The sequence below is a fragment of the Pelophylax lessonae genome (genome assembly GCF_965119305.1).
Source record: "Pelophylax lessonae genome assembly, chromosome: 1".
In the NCBI taxonomy this organism is placed as follows: Eukaryota; Metazoa; Chordata; class Amphibia; order Anura; family Ranidae; genus Pelophylax; species Pelophylax lessonae.
The window spans coordinates 491845404-491869305 of record NC_138768.1 but is presented as its reverse complement, the minus strand read 5'-3'; the positions used below and the strand labels follow the sequence as shown (position 1 = coordinate 491869305).

The 23902-nt window shown below is 44.3% G+C and overlaps 1 protein-coding gene across 1 annotated transcript in view; it reads left to right on the top strand.

Moving 5' to 3' along the window:
• TIMM44 (translocase of inner mitochondrial membrane 44) overlaps positions 1-23902 on the top strand; it is a 645415-nt gene that overhangs the window by 524108 nt on the left and 97405 nt on the right. The window contains exons 11-12 of the mRNA XM_082244204.1: positions 20313-20402; positions 20494-20610. Of these exons, the coding sequence (XP_082100330.1) occupies positions 20313-20402; positions 20494-20610 (207 nt within the window). The remainder of the gene's footprint in view (positions 1-20312; positions 20403-20493; positions 20611-23902) is intronic.

Genomic DNA, 23902 nt, shown 5'->3' with positions numbered 1-23902 from the left:
CCCGGATCCCAGGCAGCCGGGTTCAGGCGGTCATGTGGTCCAGTTGCAAGATCGAGTTTTGATCCATTTTTTTCCGTTAAGGTTTTCCCATCCAATGTACGGCTGTCCCCAGATCGCTTGCAGGCGCTCTGTGGGGCAGTTCAGGCCCTGGTTCAACAAGCTGCCCCTTTGATGGTTCCGTGCGGATCAAAAATTCAAGTTGGTATCGGTTCGCATGATGGTGGCTTCCCTACATCAGGGGGATTCCTGGCCTCCATAGACATCAAGCTGCTTACCTTCACATCCAGTTATGTTCGGGACACCTACGGGTTCTCAGTTTTTTCGCCGTGGGGAAGGATTTCTATTGGTTGTGGCGTTACCCCTGCGGCAGCGGGGCGTATCGGTCCTGGTTTCCTGGCCGATCTGCTTCTCCGTTTGGTGTCCCCTACAGTGCTGACAACAGAGTTGGAAGTCACCATGAGAACTCTGGAGGAGTTCAGGTGGGTTCTGAACCTTCTGAAATCATCCCTGGTCCCTTCCATGGGACTGGACTATCTGGGCCTGACTTTGGACTCGTCCTCAGTCCAGGTGTTTCTCCCTCGGGAGGCGGGGGGACCTCTTGGAACTTCAGACTGCAGTTCGGCTGTTGCTGTCCCGCACATGGTCGTCCCTTCGGACCTGCATGCGAGTTCTGGGACTGCTGGTGTCGTCTTTGAAGACGGTCCCTTTCGGCTTATTCCCTCTCAGGGTTTCCCCAGAAGGCAATCCTTCTTGAATGGGACTAGAATCCAAACCTTCTGGACTTACGGATCCGGCTGAGCTGGGTGACCAGGGAGTCTTGTTCTGGAATCCTTCCTCCCCTTTTTACTGGAGTCCACGGCAGGTTCTCTGCTTCGGGAGTATAGTCCCTGGAGGATCCAGGGTACCGATTACTGTCCTGGAGCTGAGAGTGATCCAGCTTTGCCTAGTTCAATGGTTCAGGAACCTGCAGCTGTCTGGTGCACGTTCAATCGACTACGCCTCAACCGTGGCTTATGTCATTCACCAAGGGGGCACCAAGGGTGTCCTTGTGGCCTTGGGAGTGACCATTCTTCATTGGGCAGAGTGCCTTGTTACGGCTCTCTGTGCGGTTTCCTTTCCAGGTGTGGAAAAATTGGCAGGCGGATTGCCTCAGTCGTCAGGCCTTGGATGCAGGGGAATGGTCCCTGCATCCGTAGGTGTTCCAGCAGTTGTGCTTACGTTGGGGGCACTCCAGATGTGGTCCTGTTGGCTTTGCATCTACAGGATAGTGCAGAGGTCATGGCCGACTTCCCGGGATCCTCTGGCAGGTGCAATGGTGGCACCATGGGTTCTGTCATAGGCAAGAACATTCGATAGGTTCAACATGAACAATGCTGAGAAGTTTGGCATGATCACCTGTGCAAGGCTGACACCGGCATGGACGTGTGAGAGTGCTCACGGATGGGCCAAGGTCAGTATCAGCTGCTGTCTGCTTTTCCTCCACTTGGGTTTCTGCCAAGAATCCTTCGCAGGATCGTGGCAGAAGGGATTTTGGTCATTCTCGTGGCTCCGGACTGCCCTCGCCAGGCTTGGTACGCCGACCTGATCAGGCTTCCGCTGACCCTCTTTGGAGAAGTATGGAGGATTGTCTGCTTCAGTGATTCCCACCCTGTGTAAAGCCTGGGAAGCGTCTTCTAGGATGATTTTTTTCATCATATGAGAAAGTCATGTATTGCATGGTGAGTCTCCTTGGGCTCCCCCTCGCTTTTACTTGTTGGCTGGATCTTGGCTTCCTTCAACGGGGAGTTGAACAAAAGTTTGCCTTGTGTACTGCCAAGGGCCAGGTTTCAGCTTTGGCAATTTTCTTCCAAAGGCCGTTGGCCGCCCGTTCCCTTGTGCGTAAATTCTTCCAGGGCGTGCGACACTTGGTTCTTCCGGTGCGACCTCCGTCACCAACTGGGGACCTTGATTTGGTGCAGTTGGTTCTTCAAGACCGTCCTTTTGCGAGTATCGAGGGTATCCCCTGCCTACCTTATTACAGAAGGTGGCCTTCTTGGTTGCTGTCACTCTGCACGCAGGGTTTCGGCACTGGCGACATTGTCCTGTTCTCCCTATATGTTGTTTCATGGGGCCAGGTGGTACTTCGTCTGGATCCGTCCTTCACTCCTAAGGTGTGTCAGAATGTTTATACTGCTCTGAATATAACAGTGTCTATTTATGTCAATAAGCAAAGATCTGTGCGGAAGGAGAATCTCAACTTATTTCCACAAATCAATATGTAGCGAATTCTATTTATTGATTAATTTCTTTTTAAAAGCATATACCAATCTTAGTGAAAACAGTCTACAGTATGGAATATATAAGAATATTTATTCACGAGACATGAATTCACAATAAATGATCAAACTTGAGATGACACAAAAAGATAACTTTACATAAACTATGAACTTCAAACAATAAATGCAATGTGATGTGTAGCTCAATAATGAAAGTAAAAATAAAGCAAGATTACGTTTTCTCCAGGTATAGTATAACCCATAAATGTATGTTCTATATAATCAGACCACAATTGTCTGCGCAATGCACAGTCTGATAGTCACTCCACTGCAGATGAAGCGAGAATAGGCTATGCAAAACGTGAGACTAATACGCCGCAATACAGCGCTAAATCTGATGTTCATAAAAATGTATAAAAAGCAAAAATCATCTCTTAGAGAGAAATCTACATATGGTTAATACGGCTGGGATTGTAATCTTGTTACCCTAAAATATGAAATGTAAAACATTTAAGGAAGAAAATAAATGATAGTAAATAATATCAAATAAACACAAAAAAATACTGACTAAGGTTTGTGGTCCCACACACAGATAAGATTAGTCAGCTAGACTTATCTAAAGAAGGTCAACAGACTATTTATTTATTACCTTAGGTCAACACAGCATGTCTGTGGAAACTTTTCTTGAATAGACACCTTTCCTAAACGGAGGTTTGAACTTTTAGTGACCTTCTAGAACATGGACGCCACTGCTCAACATTTCTATGTAGAACAAAATATAACATTTCCATTTTCTTCTTATTTAATCTCCCCAAATAAGCCTGACAGGTGGTTTCTAGTGTTCACTTGCACGAGGAGATTGTATTGCCATCTTGTGTCCTAAGCCCCATCATCCTTCGGAATGTGCGCTGCATACTCTGGATAGAGTTCGGACACTCGAGGTGTACTTGGCGACTACCGAGTCTTTCCGTAAGTCAGGTTCGCTCTCTGTGCTCACGAATGGCCCAAGAACATGGCTGCCTGTGTCTGCTGCGACTATTTCCAGGTGGATCTGAGAGTCGGTGGTGCAGGCTTCTTCAATAAAGACTCAGGTCCTACCTTTCCCTGTTTCGGCTCTTTCTACTCGGGCGCCTAGTGCTTCCTGGGCTTTTCGCCATACAGGCATCTGTGCTTCAGGTTGCAAGTCGACTACCTGGTCGTTTGTTCACACATTTACCAAGTTTTATAAGGTGGATGTGCTGATGCCTCTTTTTGGCCACAAGTTTTTTTTTGCTGGCTGCTGTTTGGAGGACTTTTGGCCTTCCTTGAGGGTGTTTACTGTTTGTTTCAGGTGGGCCTCATCTTTTGTTCTAAAGAGTCCTATGTTGCCTGATCGGCTATGTTTAGCTTTGGGGACTTTTCTTTTCTGCTGTTCCCACCCCTCATTTTATGGCACTGCTTTTTGACATCCGTACTGATATGAATCAGAGAGAATTGTGTCTGTCAATGAACGATAGAGAACTGGATTTTTGACTTACCGTAAAATCTTTTTCTCTTAAGTTCATTGACGGACGCAGTACCCGCCCCTCTATTTTGAGTTGGGTTGGTGTTAATTTCTGACACTGCTTTGATACAAAACGGACATCCTATGCAGTGAGAGGGTTACCCTCCAGGACTGCCCATAGGCGTAGCCAGAACTTTTTTTTCTGCCTAGTGTCCTACTCCTGTAGGGGGCAGTATAACCCTACTGATATGAATCAGAGAGAACTGCGTCCGTCAATGAACTTAAGAAAAAAGGATTTTAACGGTAAGTCAAAAATCCAGTTTTTCTCTTATGTACATTGATGGACACAGCTGCTTTTTATTTATCCATGACCAAACATAGATGTCCCCAAGCAGTGCCATAATGAGGGGTGGGCAATTCAATGGAGAAAAACCCTCGGGCAACATGCCAACACTCCGAACCACCTCAAAAGGGGCCCAAGAATCCCTAAACAACCACATGCAGAACTTTACGGCCAAAACAGAAGATGCCAATACTTAGATAACGTGTGCCCAGATGACCAGGTTGCCGCCTTGCAACCTTGAGAAACCGACGGCTAATGTTAGAACACCCAAGAAGGGCTTACTGCCCTGGTGAAAGGCGCCATAACAGGGAAGAGATATTCCCGCCCCTTAATGACATAAGCTTGCACAATTGTCTGCCGGATCCAATGGGAAACGGTGGCAGAAGAGGCCGCCAATCCCTTCTTTGGACCATCTGTGAGAAAAGAAAGAATCATACCTCCGAAAAGCAGCTGTCACAGAAAGGCACTCGCGAATTATGAAAAGCACATCCAGAGAATGCAAAGCCACCTCCTTAGGTTGCAACGGCCGAGGGCACAGAGAAGGAAGGACACTTAATTTAGGTGGAAATCTGACACCACCTTCGGCAACTCTGACACTCTCTGAGCTGAAGTGACAGCCACCAGGAAAGCAACTTTCTGAGAAAGCGTAAGCAAGGGAAAATCCCAGATGCTCTCAAGGGAGGCTGCTGAAGACAAGACCGCACCAAACTCAAGTCCCACCATGGCAACAGGGATCGCACAGGGAGCAACATAGGGAACCCCCTGAATAAAAGTGCGAACCAATGCGTTGCTAAGGGACGCTGATAGAAAACTGCCAAACCGGACACTTAACCCTTAATTGTGCTCAACACAAGCTTCTGATTCACACCTGGTTGGAGCAAGGCCAACACTCGAGCCACTGAGAGAGAGCGAGAATGGAACCCCAAAGCTTCACACCAACTGATATAAGCTTTCCAGGCGTGATGATAAATCTTCTGGGAGGTAGACTTATGATGCTTTCGCATAGTCAGGATCACTGAGTCAGACAACCTCCTGTCCTTTAGAACTTGGCTTTCAATAGCCACGCCATCAAAGCCAGAAATAGTAAAGCAGGGTGGAACACTGGCCCTTGAAATAGAAGGTCATCTCGAAAAGAGAGGCTGAGGTAATCTGCTTGCCAGTTTTTGACCCCCCTGGAATATGTACGGCACACAGAGCTGGAATGAACATTTACGCCCATCTCTGGATGTGAGATGTCTCCAGCGCCGCTGCTGCATTTCTTTTGCCCCCTGATGATTGACATATGCCACCGCGGTGGCGTTGTGCCACTAGTTTTGGGTTGGCAGATTATGAAAGGGATCCGTCCAATGAGTCAGACAACCAGCTCAAAGTTCCAGAACTTTTGATCGGCAGTCGAGCCTCCACCGGAGTCCAGCGACCCTAAGTTGAGTCCGAACCCAAGACTCCACTTCACCCCAACAGGCTGGCATCCATCGCAACCACAGTCCACCAAAGGGAATGGAAGGATTTTCTGTTCTGTTAGGTCAGTGACCTCAGCCACTAGAGGGAGATAGGCCCTCGTTGACTGCCCCAGGAGAATTCACTTGTTCAGTGTAGCTGTCAGGAAAGGCTTTGCCATAGCATTAATGGTGTTTCCAGGCGCACACGTATGCGCATGCGGTAACATGCGCGGACGCACACGTATGCACATGCGGTAACATGCGCGGACGCACATCTGGCGCCAAACAAGCCTATTTAGACAGGACTTCAGCACTGGCTAATTGCTGTTTGGTCTACAGCATTCTGTGCCATTCCCGATTCCTGCAAATTACTTCTGATCTTGAACGGCTTACTTCCTACCATTCTGTCTGTTACTTGTCCTGACCCCTGGCTTCACCTTGGATTCTGCCTCGGCTTGCTGCACCTGTTGATCCTGCATCCATTGCCGACTCTGCCTGTGACCTGACTACGCTGCTGTCTGCTGTACTTGCCTGATCCATTTGTCTGTTACCGACCCGGCTCGTCTGACACTGCTTCCAGCCTGCTACAGCTCTTTCGGTTCAGCTCAGCATCCTCTGGCACCTTCTTCCTGCTGTGCATCCACAGTTTGTCTTCAGCTAAGTCAAGCCAGTCTGCCTGCTTCCAGCCATCCTGCTGGCACGTCTGCCCCCACAGACTTCTGGACTGATTATAGGCGCTCTTACCCCGCCGTGCTCCATCGGCTACTGTCTCTCCACCAGTGGCCCTCGAGCCGAAGCTGTACGAGAGGCCTTCCTCTGCACGTCAGGCTACCCAACCAGATATGTGTCAGTAGCGGAAGATCTTTTCCGTTTGAATAAGATTTCCTTCTGCAGGGTTCTTGTATGGAATTGGGCATATGGAAACGCTTCGGAGGTAGCCACCATCAGGCCCAAAACCTGCATGCAAAAACATAGGGAGGATCGCTTACAAGCCAAGAGCTGCCATACAGCTGACCAGAGTTTCTGTAATTTGTCCGATGGAACACCTTGGCCTGCTCTGAATCGAGAATCAGTCCCAGATACTCCAAGCACTTGGATAGGATTAAAACAGACTTCCTGAGGTTTAGGATCCACCCGAAGTCCTGTAGGGAACGCCTAGTGATCTCCACACTGTCCCGCAGGGACAAGCGGGTTTCTGCACGCAGAAGCGAGTCATCCGGATAGCTGATCACAGCAATCCCCCATTGTCTCAGCACAGCCAGGACCTTAGTGTACACCCAGAGAGTAGAGGCCAGGCCGTAAGGTAGTGCTGCAAATTAGTAATGCGCATCCCAGATAGCAAAACCCAGGAAACGGTGATATCCCTCGCAGATGGGAATGTGCAGGTAAGCGTCCTTGATGTCTACAGATGCCAGAAAGTCTCCCTGGTAAATGGAGGCCACCAAGGAGCGAATGGACTCCATTTTGAACTTGTGAACCCGCACGAAGGCATTCAGGTCCCTGAGGTCCAGGATCGGGCAAACTCAGTTTGTCTTTGGAACAGTGAACAGATTGGAGTAAAACCCCCTGCACATTTCCAACTTGGGCACTTAAACAATCGCACACTGTACAGGTCCTGCAGTGTGAGTCAGCGAGAGCCACAGATTAAAGGGAAAGAACCTGTCTGACGGAAAGGCATGAATATCTATTGTGTAGCCTGAAAGAATGATTTTGCAGACCCACTTGTTGGGAATCAAGGAAGCCCATGGGCCCAGAAACCAGCGAAGGTGCCCCCCCCCCCACCCTAGGAACGGGTAGGGGCAAACCTTCATGCCAAGCAGGTCCAATCTACGGGCTTGGATGGCTTCTGGGGCCAGGGATGCTTGGCACTGGCTTGCCTCCATTTTTTCGCCAGTGTCTAAAGGTGATGGTCACTGATGGTCACTGTGGAGAGTCTCTCCACATTTCTCTTCAAAGAAGATATGCTACATACCCCGATCAAAGATCACTGAATCTAAGGAGTTAGCTATCAGATCCATCCAAAACAGTCAATGGACTAAAAAGATGGTACCTGTGCCTCAGGAAGCAGATACGAGGTTTTGCCTGTAATGATGTCCTTTTTAGGCGCGGGATCCAGGCCCTTGGAATACCAAACCCCAAAGGCGCTCCGTGCAGTCCTTGAAGGGTCGCCAAGACAAAGCTCGCCGTGATGGGTTAAGATTGGATTCCTGTTTCAAAACCGAATCCTGCAGCAGGACTGGTGAGTCCAATTTAAAATATTTACACATACAGCAAACCTTGAAAAACTGTAAAATTTGCTGGCATAATGGCAGATTGTAAATATTTTATGCACTGTTCCCTTTAAAAGGATAACAGAGACCTAGTGCCATGTAAGTCTCTACATGAGACTATGGATGTTAAGCCTAGAGAAAATACATCCTGTTAAGCATTATTTCTGTGCCTGTTTTTCTGACACACTGGTTTCACCCTGTACTGATAACCTGAAAGATATCAGCTGTGACAAACCAACGTGTACATGAGACTATGGATGTTAAGCTATGCAAAATCCATTCTGTTAAGCATTATTTACGTGCGCTTGTTTTGCTGACACACTTTTTTCACCCTGTGCTAATAAACCTGATAGGTATCAGCTGTGACAAACCAATGTGTGTATAAGACTGTGGATGATAAGCTATGCAAAATACATCTTGTTGAAAGCTCTGGCTTTTCCTTAGGGATAAAATGTGCCATTTATTTCAATTGTGATTATATGAGTTTGTACAGTTGTGGGATTGATCCAAAGTTTGTTTAAACATTATTTCTTTGCCTATTGTTATCACACTGTTTTTTGCCCTGGGCTGATCACCAGAAAGTTATCAGCTGTGACAAACAAGATTCAGCCTAAGCTGCTCTCACCCCATTTTGGTTGCTGTGTTCGCATGTTCGTCTCTGCCTCGTTTGCGTGTCTATGGCGTAGGCCTATTTGGCGCGCGGGAATCTTCGCTGCTTGGTGGGCGTGTTCTAACGCAATTGGTGTGCACGTGGACGCCACGTATCGCCGCACATGCATAAATGGCTACGCCCTGCCTGAAACTGTCAACACACTAGCCTCTGGTACAGGCTGAAAGGGACACAGCAGCAGCTGGGTTGCGTGAGTCACTGTGGGTTTATGTTACTGGCACAAACAGGTCCTGTATCTGGGGATAATCAGTGCTGTGTGCATTTAGGCTGTATAGGCTTAGCACTAGTACACTTTAAGATAGTACCTCAGGTTTGTCTTGATTTAAAGCAATGTTTGCCTGAAAAAGGTCCGGGAGGGGGGGGGCACAGCTGGAAAGGGCACTTTGATGCCACCATCAGGCCTTGAAGGTCCTAGCTGTCCTAGCTGTGTTTCCACTGTCTCTACTCCTCCTGAAGAGCCAGAGTCCTCTTGCCAAATTGAGCCATTACGGTTGTCAGGCATAGTAGTTCTTCTGCCGCAACCTGTCACTAAGGATGATTTGGCTGTGGCATTGGCCAGCCTTGAGGGTAGGATTGCTGGTATCATTGCAGCATCTCAAGGGAAGAAACGTGATAGATCTCCCTCACCTGAGCCACCTTGAGTCAGTTCAGGATTGGGCAGAGGATGCAGAACAAGTAGCTTTTGATGACCCTATGTCAAGCTGAGGTTTCCACTTTTGGGGAGTCAGGCTTAGAGGAGTCTCTATCTACCCCTTAGGCCCAGAGATTGATTGTTCAGTCTCTTACTGAAATGCTCCGGTCTGGATACAAATTTCCTCCCCTAGAGACATCTGAAGTCTTTTTCCTTTATAGGCTCATTACGCCCTACTCATAGTCCTCAGACGTTTCCCATTCATCCGCTCTTGGAGCAAGAAATGTATAAAGATTGGGACCATCCTGATAGGATTTTTGTTCCTCTCAAAAGGTTTTCATCATTGTATCCTATGGAGGAAAAGTTTTCTAAGAAATGGAATATACCCTCTGTGGATGCTTCTATTTCTGCGGTTAACGAGTTTAACCTGTCCTGTGGATAATGCCCAGATTTTTAAAGATCTAGCAGATAAGAAGTTGGAATCTTTATTGAAAGCCTCTTTTGCGGTTGTAGGTCTTGTGATACAACCAGCAGTAGCAGCCATACAAATTTGTCAGTCTTTGAAAGACCCTATGAAGCCAGTGGCCAAGACAGTACCTTCTCAAGAAGAGTCTGTGGAAGATCTGTCAGATCTACCTCGCACTTTATATTTTGCAGTAGATGCTGTTACGGACTCAATAAGGCAAATGTCAAGATTTGCTCTGAAATCAGTGCATATGCGCAGAATTCTTTGGTTAAAAAATTGGTCTGCGGAATTACCTTGTAAGAAATTACTGGCTGGCTTCTCTTTTCAGGGAGAATGCCTTTTTGGTGGTGATCTGGATAAGTATATCCAAAAGATCTTGGGGCGGAGTGTACGTTGCTGCCCATAAAAAGGAAGAGCAAACGTCCTTCTTTCAAAATCCCCAGCACTCATAATACCAGTGCTTCTACTTCCAGACAGTGGCGATGACCTCATCCGTCTGGATCCAGACCCAAGCCTTCAGGGCAGGGTCGCAAATAGCCCTGCACCCAGAAATCAGCCACGTCCTCTTCTAAGCTCTCTCTGTGAAGAGACGCCCCCACTCTCAAAGGTTTGGCTGGAATCGGTGCAAGACAACAGGGTTATCTCCACCATTTCACAGGGGTACAAACTGGAATTTCGGGTGTTCCCGTATCCCCGGTTTAGAAGGTCAAGTGTACCGACAAATCCCCTAAAAAGAAAATCTTTATCCATCTTTCTTTCTCTATCGTTCATCGACAGACGCAGCCTCATCTCCATGAGCTGAGTGGGCTATGCTGCCACCTGCAGGAGTAGTCTAGGCAGTAGGTTAGTACAAAACTTTTAACCTATACACGCCCACGAGGCTGTCCCTCCAGGCATAACCCCCACTGCCACAGCCCAGCACATCAGTTTTTCTGCCTAGCGGAGTAGGACCTAGGTTTCCTGCTGAGACTTCGGTCTCAGTTTTTTTTTATTCTTTTCAGAATATTTTCTTTTTATTTCTCTTTACTCACTTGCTAGCTAGTGTTCAGGAAATAATTTTCCTGGTGATCTATGAGCAAGGCTGCCGGCTGGGGCTTCGCACTGGATAATCTATATCCTTATGGTCCCCCAGTATGGCCTACGAGCCTGAGCAGCTTATAGTCCCGACCTAGGCCTAGGCACGATGGTGCCCCTTTTCTGGATGGGGACTAGCCTGTGAGCAGATGCCTCGCCGGGACGTGAGGACCTGGAATGCCCTGAGTCGCAGCGTACCCCTCGGCTGGCAGCACCCCCACTTCGGCAGGTTGCCCAGAGCGGAGCCCACCCAGTCCATGGTATGGTGAGTAAATGTGTCCAGCTTGCCCCTGCTGGCCTGGGCCCTCTCCTGGGGATAATGGGATTTGTGCCTTCCAAAAGATCCCCCTGGCCTGCCCGGTGCCTGGTCTGTGTGTCCTAACCTCCCCTCTTCCCTGTCCCTATGGTGGCTGTGTGTCTGGAGCGCCTGACGCCCTGGGGGGGGGGGGGTGACATGGTACCTTGGGCTTGCTGGTTCCTGAGGTCTCCATGTGTTGGTCCCTAGCTGCATGGTTCACCGTGGGCGCCGTCATCTTAAGTGTGGGCAATGTGAATTTTTCCCCATAGACTTGTATGGAGCAGCCATTTTCCCTGTAGCTTCCTATTAATATGTATGGGCATCTATCTTTATGTAGCCCTTGTGCTATGCTGAGCAGTGTGACCTTCCTCAGACGGCATCCTCTTCCTGTCCATTTGTTTCCTGCTACTGGCCGAGGTCTCTTCCTGTCTTTCTCTTCATGCTGCTGGAAGAATCAGGAGGGCGATTTGTCTGTGCTGGTACTGTACTTGGGGTCCCTGCAGGCATATTCCCGTACTTACTGCTGTCAGTTTAGTTTAAAGGGGTTCCCTGCAGACCGCTGCTATCGATGGTGAATACCAGCCACAGTACACCATTTTTTGCAAATTGCAATATGGTGTCCCCCCTCCCCTCAGATGCATTGCTTTGGGACATCCCATATGTTATGATTTATGGCTGTCTGTCCCATGATGTACTTCAAGAAATGGGTTTTACAGGTAAGTCTGTACTAAAAAATCAATTTTTTCATGTGACAACACTGAAGAAATGACACTTTGCTACAATATAAAGTAGTGAGTGTACAGATTGTATTACAGTGTAAATTTGCTGTCCCCTCAACATAACTCAACACACAGCCATTAATGTCTAAACCTCTGGCAACAAAAGTGAGTACACCCAAACCCACACAAAAAGTGAAAATGCCCAAATTGGGCCCAATTAACCTTTTTCCCCTCTCCGGTGTCATGTGACTCCTTAGTGTTGCAAGGTCTCAGGTGTGAGAGGGGAGCAGGTGTGTTAAGTTTGGTGTTATTGCTCCCACTCTTTCATATTGGTCACTGGGAGTTCAACATGGCACCTCATGACCAAGAACCCACTGAGGATCTGAAAAAAATAATTTTTGATCTACATAAAATTGGGCTAGGCTGTAAGAAGATTGCCAAGACCCTAAAACTGAGCAACATTGCGGCGGACAAATCAGACATCTGACACTTTTTGTGTCCCTAGGGGGTGCTTACTGTGTGGGGGTTGCACTGATTGGGGGAAGACAGACATCCGGGTTCCTGCTTGTCACCCTGCAGAATGGAGATCTGCCTTGTTTACATAGGCAGTTCACCGTTCTTCCTCACCTGAGGATGATCGCGGGCGGCTAGCGGACATCAGGTCCGCCGGTCCACTGATTGACATCCCCACTAGTCAGTCACGGTGCAATCGCTTCTCCAGCAGCACGATGGGGCCATCTAGTGGCTGTTGAATGAAATGACGTACAGGTACGTCGTTTCACGCAATAGAGCCACACTGCCGCAGTAAGTACACAGCAGCCGGTTGGCAAGTGGTTAATGATTTTTTTTTTTTTTTTGTGGTTAATGATTTTATTGTAAAGAGTTGTTAATTGTCTTGTTATGAAGTCATATTGTAAATGAAATAGGTAAATATGCTAAAAAGAAGGACTTAAAAATCATAAAGACTGCTGTGCAAGAAACTATAGCAAGTTTTTCACGAGGCTTGGAACACGTGAGCACCTTCAAAAACTTTATGCCAGTGGACACAAGAGTATTGTTGCTGTGCTAAAATCAAAGGGTAGTCACTCGATTTTGATTTTATTTTTTATTTATTTTTTTTCAATTATACATTTTTATTAAGGTTTAGTAAAAGAAATATACATTTACAAAACATTTCCACAACGGTGTCTCATATCATAAATACTTATATATCAACAAAATCAACAGGAAAACAGAATGAGGAAAGAAAAACCTTATTTCTTTATTACTATCTTCTTTCCAACTCTAATATTCTCCTCTTCCTTTTTCCCACAAGTCAATTCAGGCCATATCTCCACCCCTTCTGTTTCTCCCTTCTATCTGCAGAGCATCCTTTACCTTCCCTCACTATTTTATCTATATCCCAAAAAAGAAAAAAAAGGAAAAAAAAAGGAAAATAAACCCCCCCCCCCCCCCCAAAAAAAAAACAAAAAACACATCAGTATCTCCCGACTCTCCTGCATAGTCCTCCCCATGTCCACCGCGTTGTCTATTTTATTAACGTCCTTATTTAATTCTAAATGTCCCCTCTTAGAAGGGCTTTGCATAAACAAAGCATAAACAAATTCCAGAAACGAGAGCATAAACAAATTCCAGGCCTCCCACGTAACCGTGTATTCTGCCCTCCTATGTTGTGCCGTCATTACCAGATCTTCCATTCTATTTATTTCCTCTATTCTATGGAACCATCCTGTTATCGTTGGGGGTATTTGTTTTTTCCAACTAGAGGGTATACATACTCTCGCTGCATTTGCAAGATGGTTTATAATCGATTTCCTATATTTTTTCACTGGAGTGTTTGTTACTTGTAAGAGAAAAAAAGGCGGGTCCACCGGTATCTCTGTTTCTGTAAACCTTTGCATTATCTCTCTAACTTTTGTCCAATAGTCTGTTAGTTGGGACATGACCAAAAAATATGTAATAGCGTGCCCTCCCCTTCCAGGCAGCGCCAGCAACGATCCGAATTATTAGACAAAATTTTATTTAATTTATATGGGGTATAGTACCATCCTGTGAGGATCTTAAAATTTGTCTCTTGATATTTAGTGCATATCGAAGATTTAAAAACCAATTTGATCATTTGCTGTCTCTGATGATTCTGTACAATACCTTTCGAAGATTGTCAATTGGCGATTATACTTCTGCGGGTTAGGAATTGAGCATAAGAAATGATATAGTTGCAGTGCATTCCAGAATGGAAGTCTATAGACCTCCGCTTCTTTAACTAGTATTTCTAATGAAGGCCATTTATCCTCTCTTAAAAAATGCGAGACTTGAAAATATCCTGTTTCTCTAAGAAGTCTAAAAGGCGGTGCCTCTAGACCCATCATAAATTTTGGATTCCCCAGAATAGGGAATAGTGGCGATTCATATGTGAATAAAGAGTTTTGCGAGCGCATTTGTATACAGATTTTTAATGTCGTTCCTATTAATTGGTGTGTCCTCACCTCAATCGGGAGATCGTCATAGCACCATAAAGGGGAATTGGAGTAAACGCCTGTTCAACCTGCACCCATAGTTTGCTGTCCCCATGTCTGCACCAATCTATTTGCCTTCGCAAATGGGAGGCCTGAAAGTATTTACGCATGTCTGGGAGTGACACCCCTCCCCATTTTTTCAGTAGTGTTAACACTTGTTTTGCAAGACGAGGTTTCCTGTATGCCCAGACGAATTTAATAAACAGTGAGTTTATTTGTCTGAAATAATAAGTTGGAATATTAATGGGGAGTGTTTGAAATAAATGCAAAAATCTAGGCAGTATGGTCATTTTGATCAAGTTACACCTACCAAACCATGAGTGCAAGCCTGACTTCCAATTCTCCAATTTAAGTCTAATTTCTGTCAATAGGGGGACGAAATTATATTCAAAGGTCTGGGTCGGATTAGCTGGTATTAACGTACCCAGATATTTTAATGCTCTATTTGTCCATTTAAAATTAAAGTTCTGCTTCAAGTGTATTGATGTCTTCTTGGATAGGTTTATTCCCATAGCTTCTGATTTACTAAAATTTATTTTCAAATTCGATATATTTCCGTATTGTTCGAATTCTCTAATCAGGTTCGGTAATGATACTGTCGGGTTAACAATTGAGAAAAGCAAGTCATCCACGTATGCAGAGATTTTATATTGCCTTTGTCCAACCGTATTGCCTTCTATATCTGGGTTTTGCCTTATTTTACATAAAAATGGTTCTAAAAAGAGCACAAAAAGTATAGGCGATAGGGGGCACCCTTGTCTCGTACCATTCTTTATAGAAAAGGGTTCCGAGAGAATCCCGTTGACCTTGACTTGTGCTGATGGAGCTGAGTAGATAGATGATATCCACTGTAGCATAGAGTTGCCCAGACCTATATATTTGAGTGTAGTAAACATAAATTTCCAATTAACTCGATCAAATGCCTTCTCCACATCAGTTCCTAATAGAACACTGGGTATTTGAGATCTATCCGCAGCATATAGTAGGTTCAGAACCTTTGTGGTATTATCTCTCGCTTCTCTATTTATTATAAATCCAACTTGATCCAGGTGGATCAAGGTATGTAGATGTTGTGACAAACGATTTGCTATTATTTTAGTGAAGATTTTAATATCTATATTAAGAAGTGATATAGGTCTATAATTATCACATTGCATTGGATCTTTATCCTCTTTAGGTATAACTACTATGTGTGCTCTCTGGGTATCTCTACAAAAAGCCGAGTATATGCCTGCGTTGTTATACAAGTTTAGCAAGTATGGTCCCAATATAGGTAAAAAGGCCTTATAATATTGTAGAGTGTAGCCATCCGGCCCCGGTGCTTTCCCCCGTTTTCATTGTATTTACCGCCTGTTGGATTTCTAATAGCGTCTTTGGTAAATCTAATTCTTCGCTAATTTCTTCTGATAGTTTAGGAAGATTAGATGCATTTATATATTCCTCCATTTGTGGTGTTGATAAAATTTTTTCTGGAATATTATATAAGGAGGAGTAAAATTCTCTGAATGTCTGAGCTATTTGTCTAGGCAATAATAGTTTATTGCCTTTAGGGGAAGCAATTTGTGGGATATATGTAGCTGTTTTAATATCTTTAACAGCCTTCGCCAGTTGTCTCCCGCACTTATTCCCCGACTCATACTGTACTTTGCGGCTTCTTTGTAGGGCAGCTTTGGCCCTATATCCTAATATATCCACAATTTGCTTCCTTAATGAGAGCATCTCTATCTCTGTTTCATCTGCTAGGAATCTTTTATGTTTATTCTCCAGTTCATGTAGTGTCGTGAGCATTGATGCTAATTTTCTCTCTCTTCCTTTTTTAACTCTGGAGCCATGTTTGATCATTATTCCTCGTATCACCACTTTGTGTGCCTCCCACAATATACCTGCGTCCCCCTCCGGGCTCTAGTTAATTTGGAAATATTGTTGTAATTCCTCCGTTATGTCTTTTAGGATCTCCGAATCTTGTAGAAGACTCTCATTCAGTCTCCAAAGCCGCTTCACATATGAAGCGGTTTCAGAGAGTGAGTAATTTAGTATAACTGGGGCATGATCAGACCAAGTTCTATTTCCAATTTCTATTTTTTGTATAGCATGTAGCTGTCTATGGGGTATTAAAAAGTAATCAATTCTTGTGTAGGTTTTGTGAACCGAGGAATAGTATGTATAATCTTTCGCTCCCCCATGTAGTAATCTCCATGCATCTACTAGTTGATGTTTATGTAGGTCTTGGTTTATGTGTTTACCTATTCTTGGTGGTGTCGAGGATGAACCTGTTAGAGTATCCATCTTAGGAGTCAGAGAGATATTTAAGTCCCCCCCCCCCCCCCAGTATCAACTGGCCTTCTACAAAATCCATTAATTTATTTAAAGTCTGTGAAACAAACCTATCCTGTTTATGATTGGGTGCATAGATGGTTGCTAGTGTCACTTTCGCTCCTCCTATCGAGCCTTTAACAAAGGCAAATCGCCCTTTGGGGTCTAGTTGTGTCGCCTGTATTATCCATGCTACTCTATTAGAGATAAGGATTGACACACCTTTCGATTTAGACAAAATATTGGTTAAATGGTAGCTCCATGGATAGTTTTTATTTCTAAGAGTGGGCAAATTATTTTCTTTAAAATGCGTCTCTTGTATCAATGCCACATCAATTTGGGCTCGTCTTAGATAATTCAATAGCATGTGTCTTTTCTGGTATGTTGAGCCCTCTTGAATTTAAGGTCATCACTTTTATATTAGCCATGTGTCCGTACTATGCAGAGAGAGTTTAGCGAAGAGAAGGAAAAAATTTAACCCTTCCTATTCCCACTTTTAACTTATCTGTTAGTTATACGCACTTCCCCCCACCTTACCTACAGTGCGTAGTCCTAAGTGGGTTTGTGGGTAGACACGGCCTCAGGGGTGAGGTCCCGGCTCTCCCCCCTCCCAACCTTCACGGATTGCTTATTCTTCATCATCTTATTCTACAGCTTACTGCCAACTTTATATATATTTTTGATATTTCCCCCTTTCAACTCTTTCTTCCCCATCCCTATAGACATATGTATACACTGAATATGTCCTTCATTCCATATCACAGGTTGACTTATATTAAGAGACCTCCCATCTACCAGAACCTGTCTCCATTTCCTTTCTCCCCTTCCCCTCCCTCTCCCCCTCACCCCCTCCCACTCTCCCCCTGCCCACCCGCCCAATCCTCCTCCGTTCATCCCCCCCACCCCTGTTCTCCCCGGGGGGGGGAGAAAAAAAAAGGCCTCTTTCCCATTTGAAACACATCTATGTTTCCACCCAAACAGATTTATTGATAGAGGTTATACTCCAGTACACCCAGTGCGACCCCAACATATAGCCATAGTGAAAAATTGCCTTAGTACCTTATAGTTATGTACTTAGTACCCTCAAAGAGAGCAAAGTATATATTCTACCATTATTGTTTTCATGTTTACAATTAATTATGTGAGAAAAAAAAAAAAATGATTGTGAATATTGTGAAGTTTATAACTTCCGCCATTGTGGAAAAAAACAACAAAAAGAAAAAAAAGGAAAGATAAAACACAAAAAAAACTTGTGTACCACAAAAAACCGCAATAAAAGCGACACAACACAGTAAGAGGTAGGTAACCCTTTTTTAGTTTTTAGTTACCTCACCAAAAAGAAAGTGAGTTAGGTGAAATAGAAATGAAATAAGAGGGGGGAAAGACTTCGTTTCCCTCCATACACTATTGAGAAAAAAAAAAAAAGGAAATTTGGAGTTTCCTAGCCTCTATCAACAATCTACTAATGTTTCTCCGGTAGATAACCAACACCCCCTTTTTCCCCACCTCCCCCCTCCACAGCTCATGCATTTAACACATAAACGCTCTTACCTAAATATATAACAGGAAAAAAAAAAAGGGGGAGAGACAAGAAGGTAGAGGGGGCAAAAATTTAGGGCCCAGGCGTATAATATATATATAAAAACACCAAACATGCGAGCAGTTAACCTAACTTATCCCCAGTCCTTCTTCTAAGGGTCTAAACTAAAATATCATCGGGGGGTTGGGTTTGGTGGGCAGGGAAAAAAAAAGCAAGGGCAAGCGTGGGGGAAGTGTCACAAAACAGCTTTAGAAGATGGTATAGAGTTCCTTATTCCCATTTTGGCTTTTTCCTATCTTGACACTTCCTTCCATCCTCTCCTCTACAATCTCTCCTTCCTCTTCGGGGGAGGGAGGGAGAGAGAAAACAAGAAAAAGCTCCCTTTAAATAGGGAGAAGGTAGGGGTCCCCCCCCCCAAAAAAAAAAAAATAGGCAATAATAGAAAAGTCAGGGGAATTTCCAAGAGCTGAGAGAGCAGATTATCTCCTGGGTCATATTAATCTCTCTCAAGGTTTATACATTGACTCCTTATTCCTTATTCTTCATTCTTTACTCCCTCTTATAGGGGTTTTTGCTCTTCCACTGAGCTTTCTCCCTAGATTTGGGGGTACAGCTGCTAACCAGTCCGGTATGTCCATTGCTTCTGATCTTATAAAAGAAAACAATCCTGGCAGGTCTGCTTTATTACGTAGTGTATAGAATGCGTTGTCTTTGCGGAAAGTCACTTTAAAAGGGTACCCCCATCGGTATGTAAAGCCCGCCTGTCTAGCTCTTTCTAAGACTGGGCGGAGTAATGCTCTCCGGTATAGGGTGGCCCTAGAGAGGTCTGAAAGTATTTTAATGTTCGCACCCCTATGTTAAATTGACCCTTTAACCCACGCTTTTCTAAGGATCTCCTCTTTTTGTGTATAGTAGTGTATCTGACAAACTACATCTCTGGGTCTACCTGGGTCTGTTGACCTCGAGCTAAAGGCCCTATGAGCTCTGTCTATTAACACAGGATTAGATATATCCGAGTCCAAAACCTTAGAAAAAATCTCTCTCACCAATTTATGAAGATCCTCTCTCTCCTCCTGCTCCGGAAGACCCCTTAATCTCAAATTGCTTCGGCGACTGCGATCTTCCATATCCTCCATGCGCAGCTGCATGGAGGATAACATATCCCAGGAGCTGGATTGACTTTTCTCTATGTTTGCCACCTTATCGGATATCTTTATAGTCGCTTTTTCTCCTGATGCAATCTTATCTTTAGTGTTTCCACCTCTTGTTGTATTTTATGTATATCCTTTTTATGTTTCTCTTCCAGTCGCATTATAAGGTGTTCAATCTCAATCCTGGTCGGGAGGGCTCTAATCAGGGCTTTAATATTCGACTCCACTCCTGTGTCCACCTCTGCTCTCCCCTCCAGCTGCTTTGTTTGCGCCTTCCCTCGATCTGTTGTAATCGGTGTCTCCATTACCCCCTCCTTGGCAAGTCTGTCTTCTTTCATCGGGTCGGGCTTCCCAAGGGCTCCGGCTTCTATTGTGGGCTCTAGTGCCGCTGGTATCTCTATTTGCGGGGTTTGTGCACCTTGTGCATCTCCTCCCTCACCCGGGCTTAGCATGCTTACTTTTGAGCCTGTGTCGGCTCTCCCTCCACTCTCCACCTCTCTGTAAGCCGCCAGCACCTTCTCTCTCTCTATGGTTGATCCTCTCGGAGGTAGCTCAGCTTCCGCTCTCTCACCCCGCACTGGGCTCGGGGGGGGGGGGGTGCGGTGCTAAGTGCGTTCCTTCACACTCTCCCTCCGTGGGCGCTGCGGTCTCTCTCTCCCTCTGTTTGCTCTGGACTGGTGAGAAGTAATCCTTTATCTTTATCTTTATCTCTGGCGGCGGGCTCTTCACACATGCACTTGCCTGTATGTCTGCCTGCACACTTTCAGTTTCTTTTTCGCCGGCATATCTCACCACATAGCTGGGGGTGTTTTAGCTGTATTTGGCAGAGCTGTGATAGCTAAAAATTTACATCCATTTCCAAGTCATGCTTGGAGCGTCCGGGAGCTCATCATGAGCACGTCCTCAACCCGCCATGTCTTGACCACACCCTGATTTTATTTTTTCTATTCACTGTACTTTATATTAATCAAGAAATATCCAAGAAACTGTGTCTATTTTTAAATGCTCTTGCTTTACAACATTTATTCACAAATGCCTAAACTTATGCAGAATACGGTATATTACTGTCTAGGCATTTTTAATATTGACATTATTTAAGAATTTGTTCATATGATATTTACAATCATTTTTTTTTTTTATTTAGACATATTGTCAGTTGGCACACCCTATTCAGCAAGCCAAATCAATGGGCCTACAGTTTCAATCCAGGATCCTGGATATTGACAACATTGATGTAAGTGTCAGCATTTTTGTTTTATAGACATATCTATTTTTCATTTGCAATTGTACAAAGCACTAAACTTGCGTTGATGCATGTTTTTCAGCTGGCAATGGGAAAGATGATGGAACAAGGTCCAGTTCTCATTATAACATTCCAGGCTCAAATCGTCATGGTTCTTAAAAATCAGTTAGGAGAGGTTGTGGAAGGAGACCAGGCAAGTGTAACTAAAGTTTTAGATACATTTTTAGACTTTAACTACTTCAATACAGTGCACTTTCACCCCCTTCCTGCCAAGGCCAATTTTCAGCTTTCAGAGCTGTCACATTTTGAATGACAATTGCGCGGTCATGCTACACTGTACCCATATGAAATTTGTATAATTTTTTCACACAAATGGAGCTTTCTTTTGGTGGTATTTAATCACCGCTGTTTTTTTATTTCTTACAAAAAGAAAAAAGACAGAAAATTTTAAGAAAAACAAAAGTTTTTCTTATTTTTTTTTTTTTTTTTTTTTAGTAAATTTTAAAAATAAGTAATGAGGCGGCATTGATGAGGTTTCGTACAGGACCTTGTCCTTATTATTATTTTATTTCTCTGCCTTATTTTAATTCAAACACCAACCGTTCTTCTCACATCATTTACCCGAGTGGTAGCGCATAGGCCCTCATATCAGTTACATTTTTACCCTTTGAACAAATGGTCAGATCTCATACAAACATGAAATCAAGACATGCGGCACATATAATCACAGTCCCATATGTGTAGAGTGTTATTCATGAAAGATGAAGTGTCACACAGTTCATGATAAATCATCCACTTAGAGATAAGGAATGTGCCGTCCACCACACCACAAGTGCAGATATCACCGCTCCCAATGGTAATGAACTCACCAGACAGCTGATAAACAGCACTTAACACCTTATATCACTCTGCAGGCAGTTTAGTACATCAGCCTCCAGTCCTCCGCTCATCTGCCCGCCCTAGAGATCAGCGTCACTTCCGGTTAGACGTCTGATACGGGTACACTCTCCTCGTTGCCGTGCAGCCTACGTCCTGACATTTTTCGTTTTACAACTTAGTCATCTGATTTCCCGCAAAATGATCCATAGCGTAATATTGTTAAATACAACGTTTATTAAATGAAAATAAAGAGGATCCACTCACATTTTTAATGTGGTAAAAACACCTTTAAAAGCATAAGCGTGAAGGGGGCTAGGGATCAATCTATGATCAGCCAACTTAGTCATGAAATCAGATGACTAAGTTGTAAAACGAAACATGTCAGAACGTAGGCTGCACGGCAACGAGGAGAGTGTACCCGTATCAGACGTCTAACCGGAAGTGACGCTGATCTCTAGGGCAGGCAGATGAGCGGAGGACTGGAGGCTGATGTACTAAACTGCCTGCAGAGTGATATAAGGTGTAAAGCGCTGTTTATCAGCTGTCTGGTGAGTTCATTACCATTAGGAGCGGTGATATCTGCACTTGTGGTGTGGTGGACGGCACATTTCTTATCTCTAAGTGGATGATTTATCATGAACTGTGTGATACTTCAGCTTTCATGAATAACACTCTACACATATGGGACTGTGATTATATGCACCGCATCTCTTGATTTCATGTTTGTATGAGATCTGACCATTTGTTCAATATTTATTAGTTATTACTGGCTTGCATTTCTTATTTAATATTTTTTTAGAGGTGCAATTGCCTTAATGATTTTTAGCTGAGGCGCTGTGGCAGGATCTTATCGTTAGAGGGCTGAGTAGTGTGTGATCCTCATTGTTTACATTCTTACTCTTATCACATACACCTGTGCAGCAGCTATGGACGTATTTGACTATTTGGAAAGGAGATCGGTCAATTTAGAAGATATTTTTGCCAAACAAGAAAATAAACAAATGGGAGACATTGAGAGTTGTTTCTGGAGAATGAAACACCTCATGGAAAAGAAAATGAATGCCTGGTGGGATATTGCCACCCATGAAAAATACATCAAAGAGAAAATAGTGCCAAGGAGACTACGGTGGGACGTACCCATAAATGATGGTCTGATGATGAGTGGTTCAATTTCTTTAACAACCAAGGTTTGGAACTACTACATTTCCCGATTAAAAGAAAGCAAAAGAAAATTAGAGAACTATAGATGGACAACTAAAGACCCTAAAGATTACTATAGAACCACTGAAAGAAACACCAGAGTTCATTACCTTATCTAAACAATTAAATAGAGACATGGAGCATAAAGATAAAGAAGTATCAGAAAGGAAAAAAAATGTATACTAGAGACTTAAATGACTACAAAGATGATGTAGTCTCTTCTACATACACCACACCATCGCATTGCATACTAGCTCATTATGAAATACCTTAGAATGAGCCCCCGCCGTGCCATCCGCTTACCTCTATGACGGGCAACATGTCCAATCGCCCGTCTTCGGGGATCGCGGCATCCAGGCATCTGATTGGCCGGACCCGCGGTGACGTCACTCCCGCGCACGCGCGTGGGAGCCGATGGTCACGGCACGGGTCTCTGAAGGAACGGCACGAGCGGCCGTTCCTTCAGAGCGCATGCGCCAGTGACGTCACTGGCTGCATGTAAGGTAAATATCTCCTAAACGGTGTATGTTTAGGAGATATTTACAGTACCTATAGGTAAACCTTATCATAGGCTTACCTATAGGGAAAAGTGTCAGAGGAGGGTTTACTTCCTCTTTAATAACCTACGAATAAACTCAGAAAATATCCTACTGGCCACTGCAGACGTCGCAAGTCTATATACAATTATAAACCATCAAGAAGCAATATCGGCCACCAAATGGGCCCTTCGGGAAATGAGCGATATAGAGTGTAAACAAAGGAAATTCCTTATCAAATGCTTGAAATACAGTCTAGAGCACAATTATTTTTGGTTTGATTCAGTGCATTCCAAACAATTACAGGGTGTGGCTATGGGGGCCAAGTACGCACTAAGCGTAGCCAATTTATATAGGGCCAAATGGGAAGAATCAGCCATATACAGTGCCTTGCGAAAGTATTCAGCCCCCTTGAACTTTGCGACCTTTGGCCACATTTCAGGCTTCAAACATAAAGATATAAAACTGTAATTTTTTGTGAAGAATCAACAACAAGTGAGACACAATCATGAAGTGGAACAAAATTTATTGGATATTTCAAACTTTGTTAACAAATAAAAAACTGAAAAATTGGGCGTGCAAAATTATTCAGCCCCTTTACTTTCAGTGCAGCAAACTCTCTCCAGAAGTTCAGCGAGGATCTCTGAATGATCCAATGTTGACCTAAATGACTAATGATGATAAATAGAATCCACCTGTGTGTAATCAAGTCTCCGTATAAATGCACCTGCACTGTGATAGTCTCAGAGGTCCATTTAAAGCACAGAGAGCATCATGAAGAACAAGGAACACACCAGGCAGGTCCGAGATACTGTTGTGGAGAAGTTTAAAGACAGATTTGGATACAAAAAGATTTCCCAAGCTTTAAACATCCCA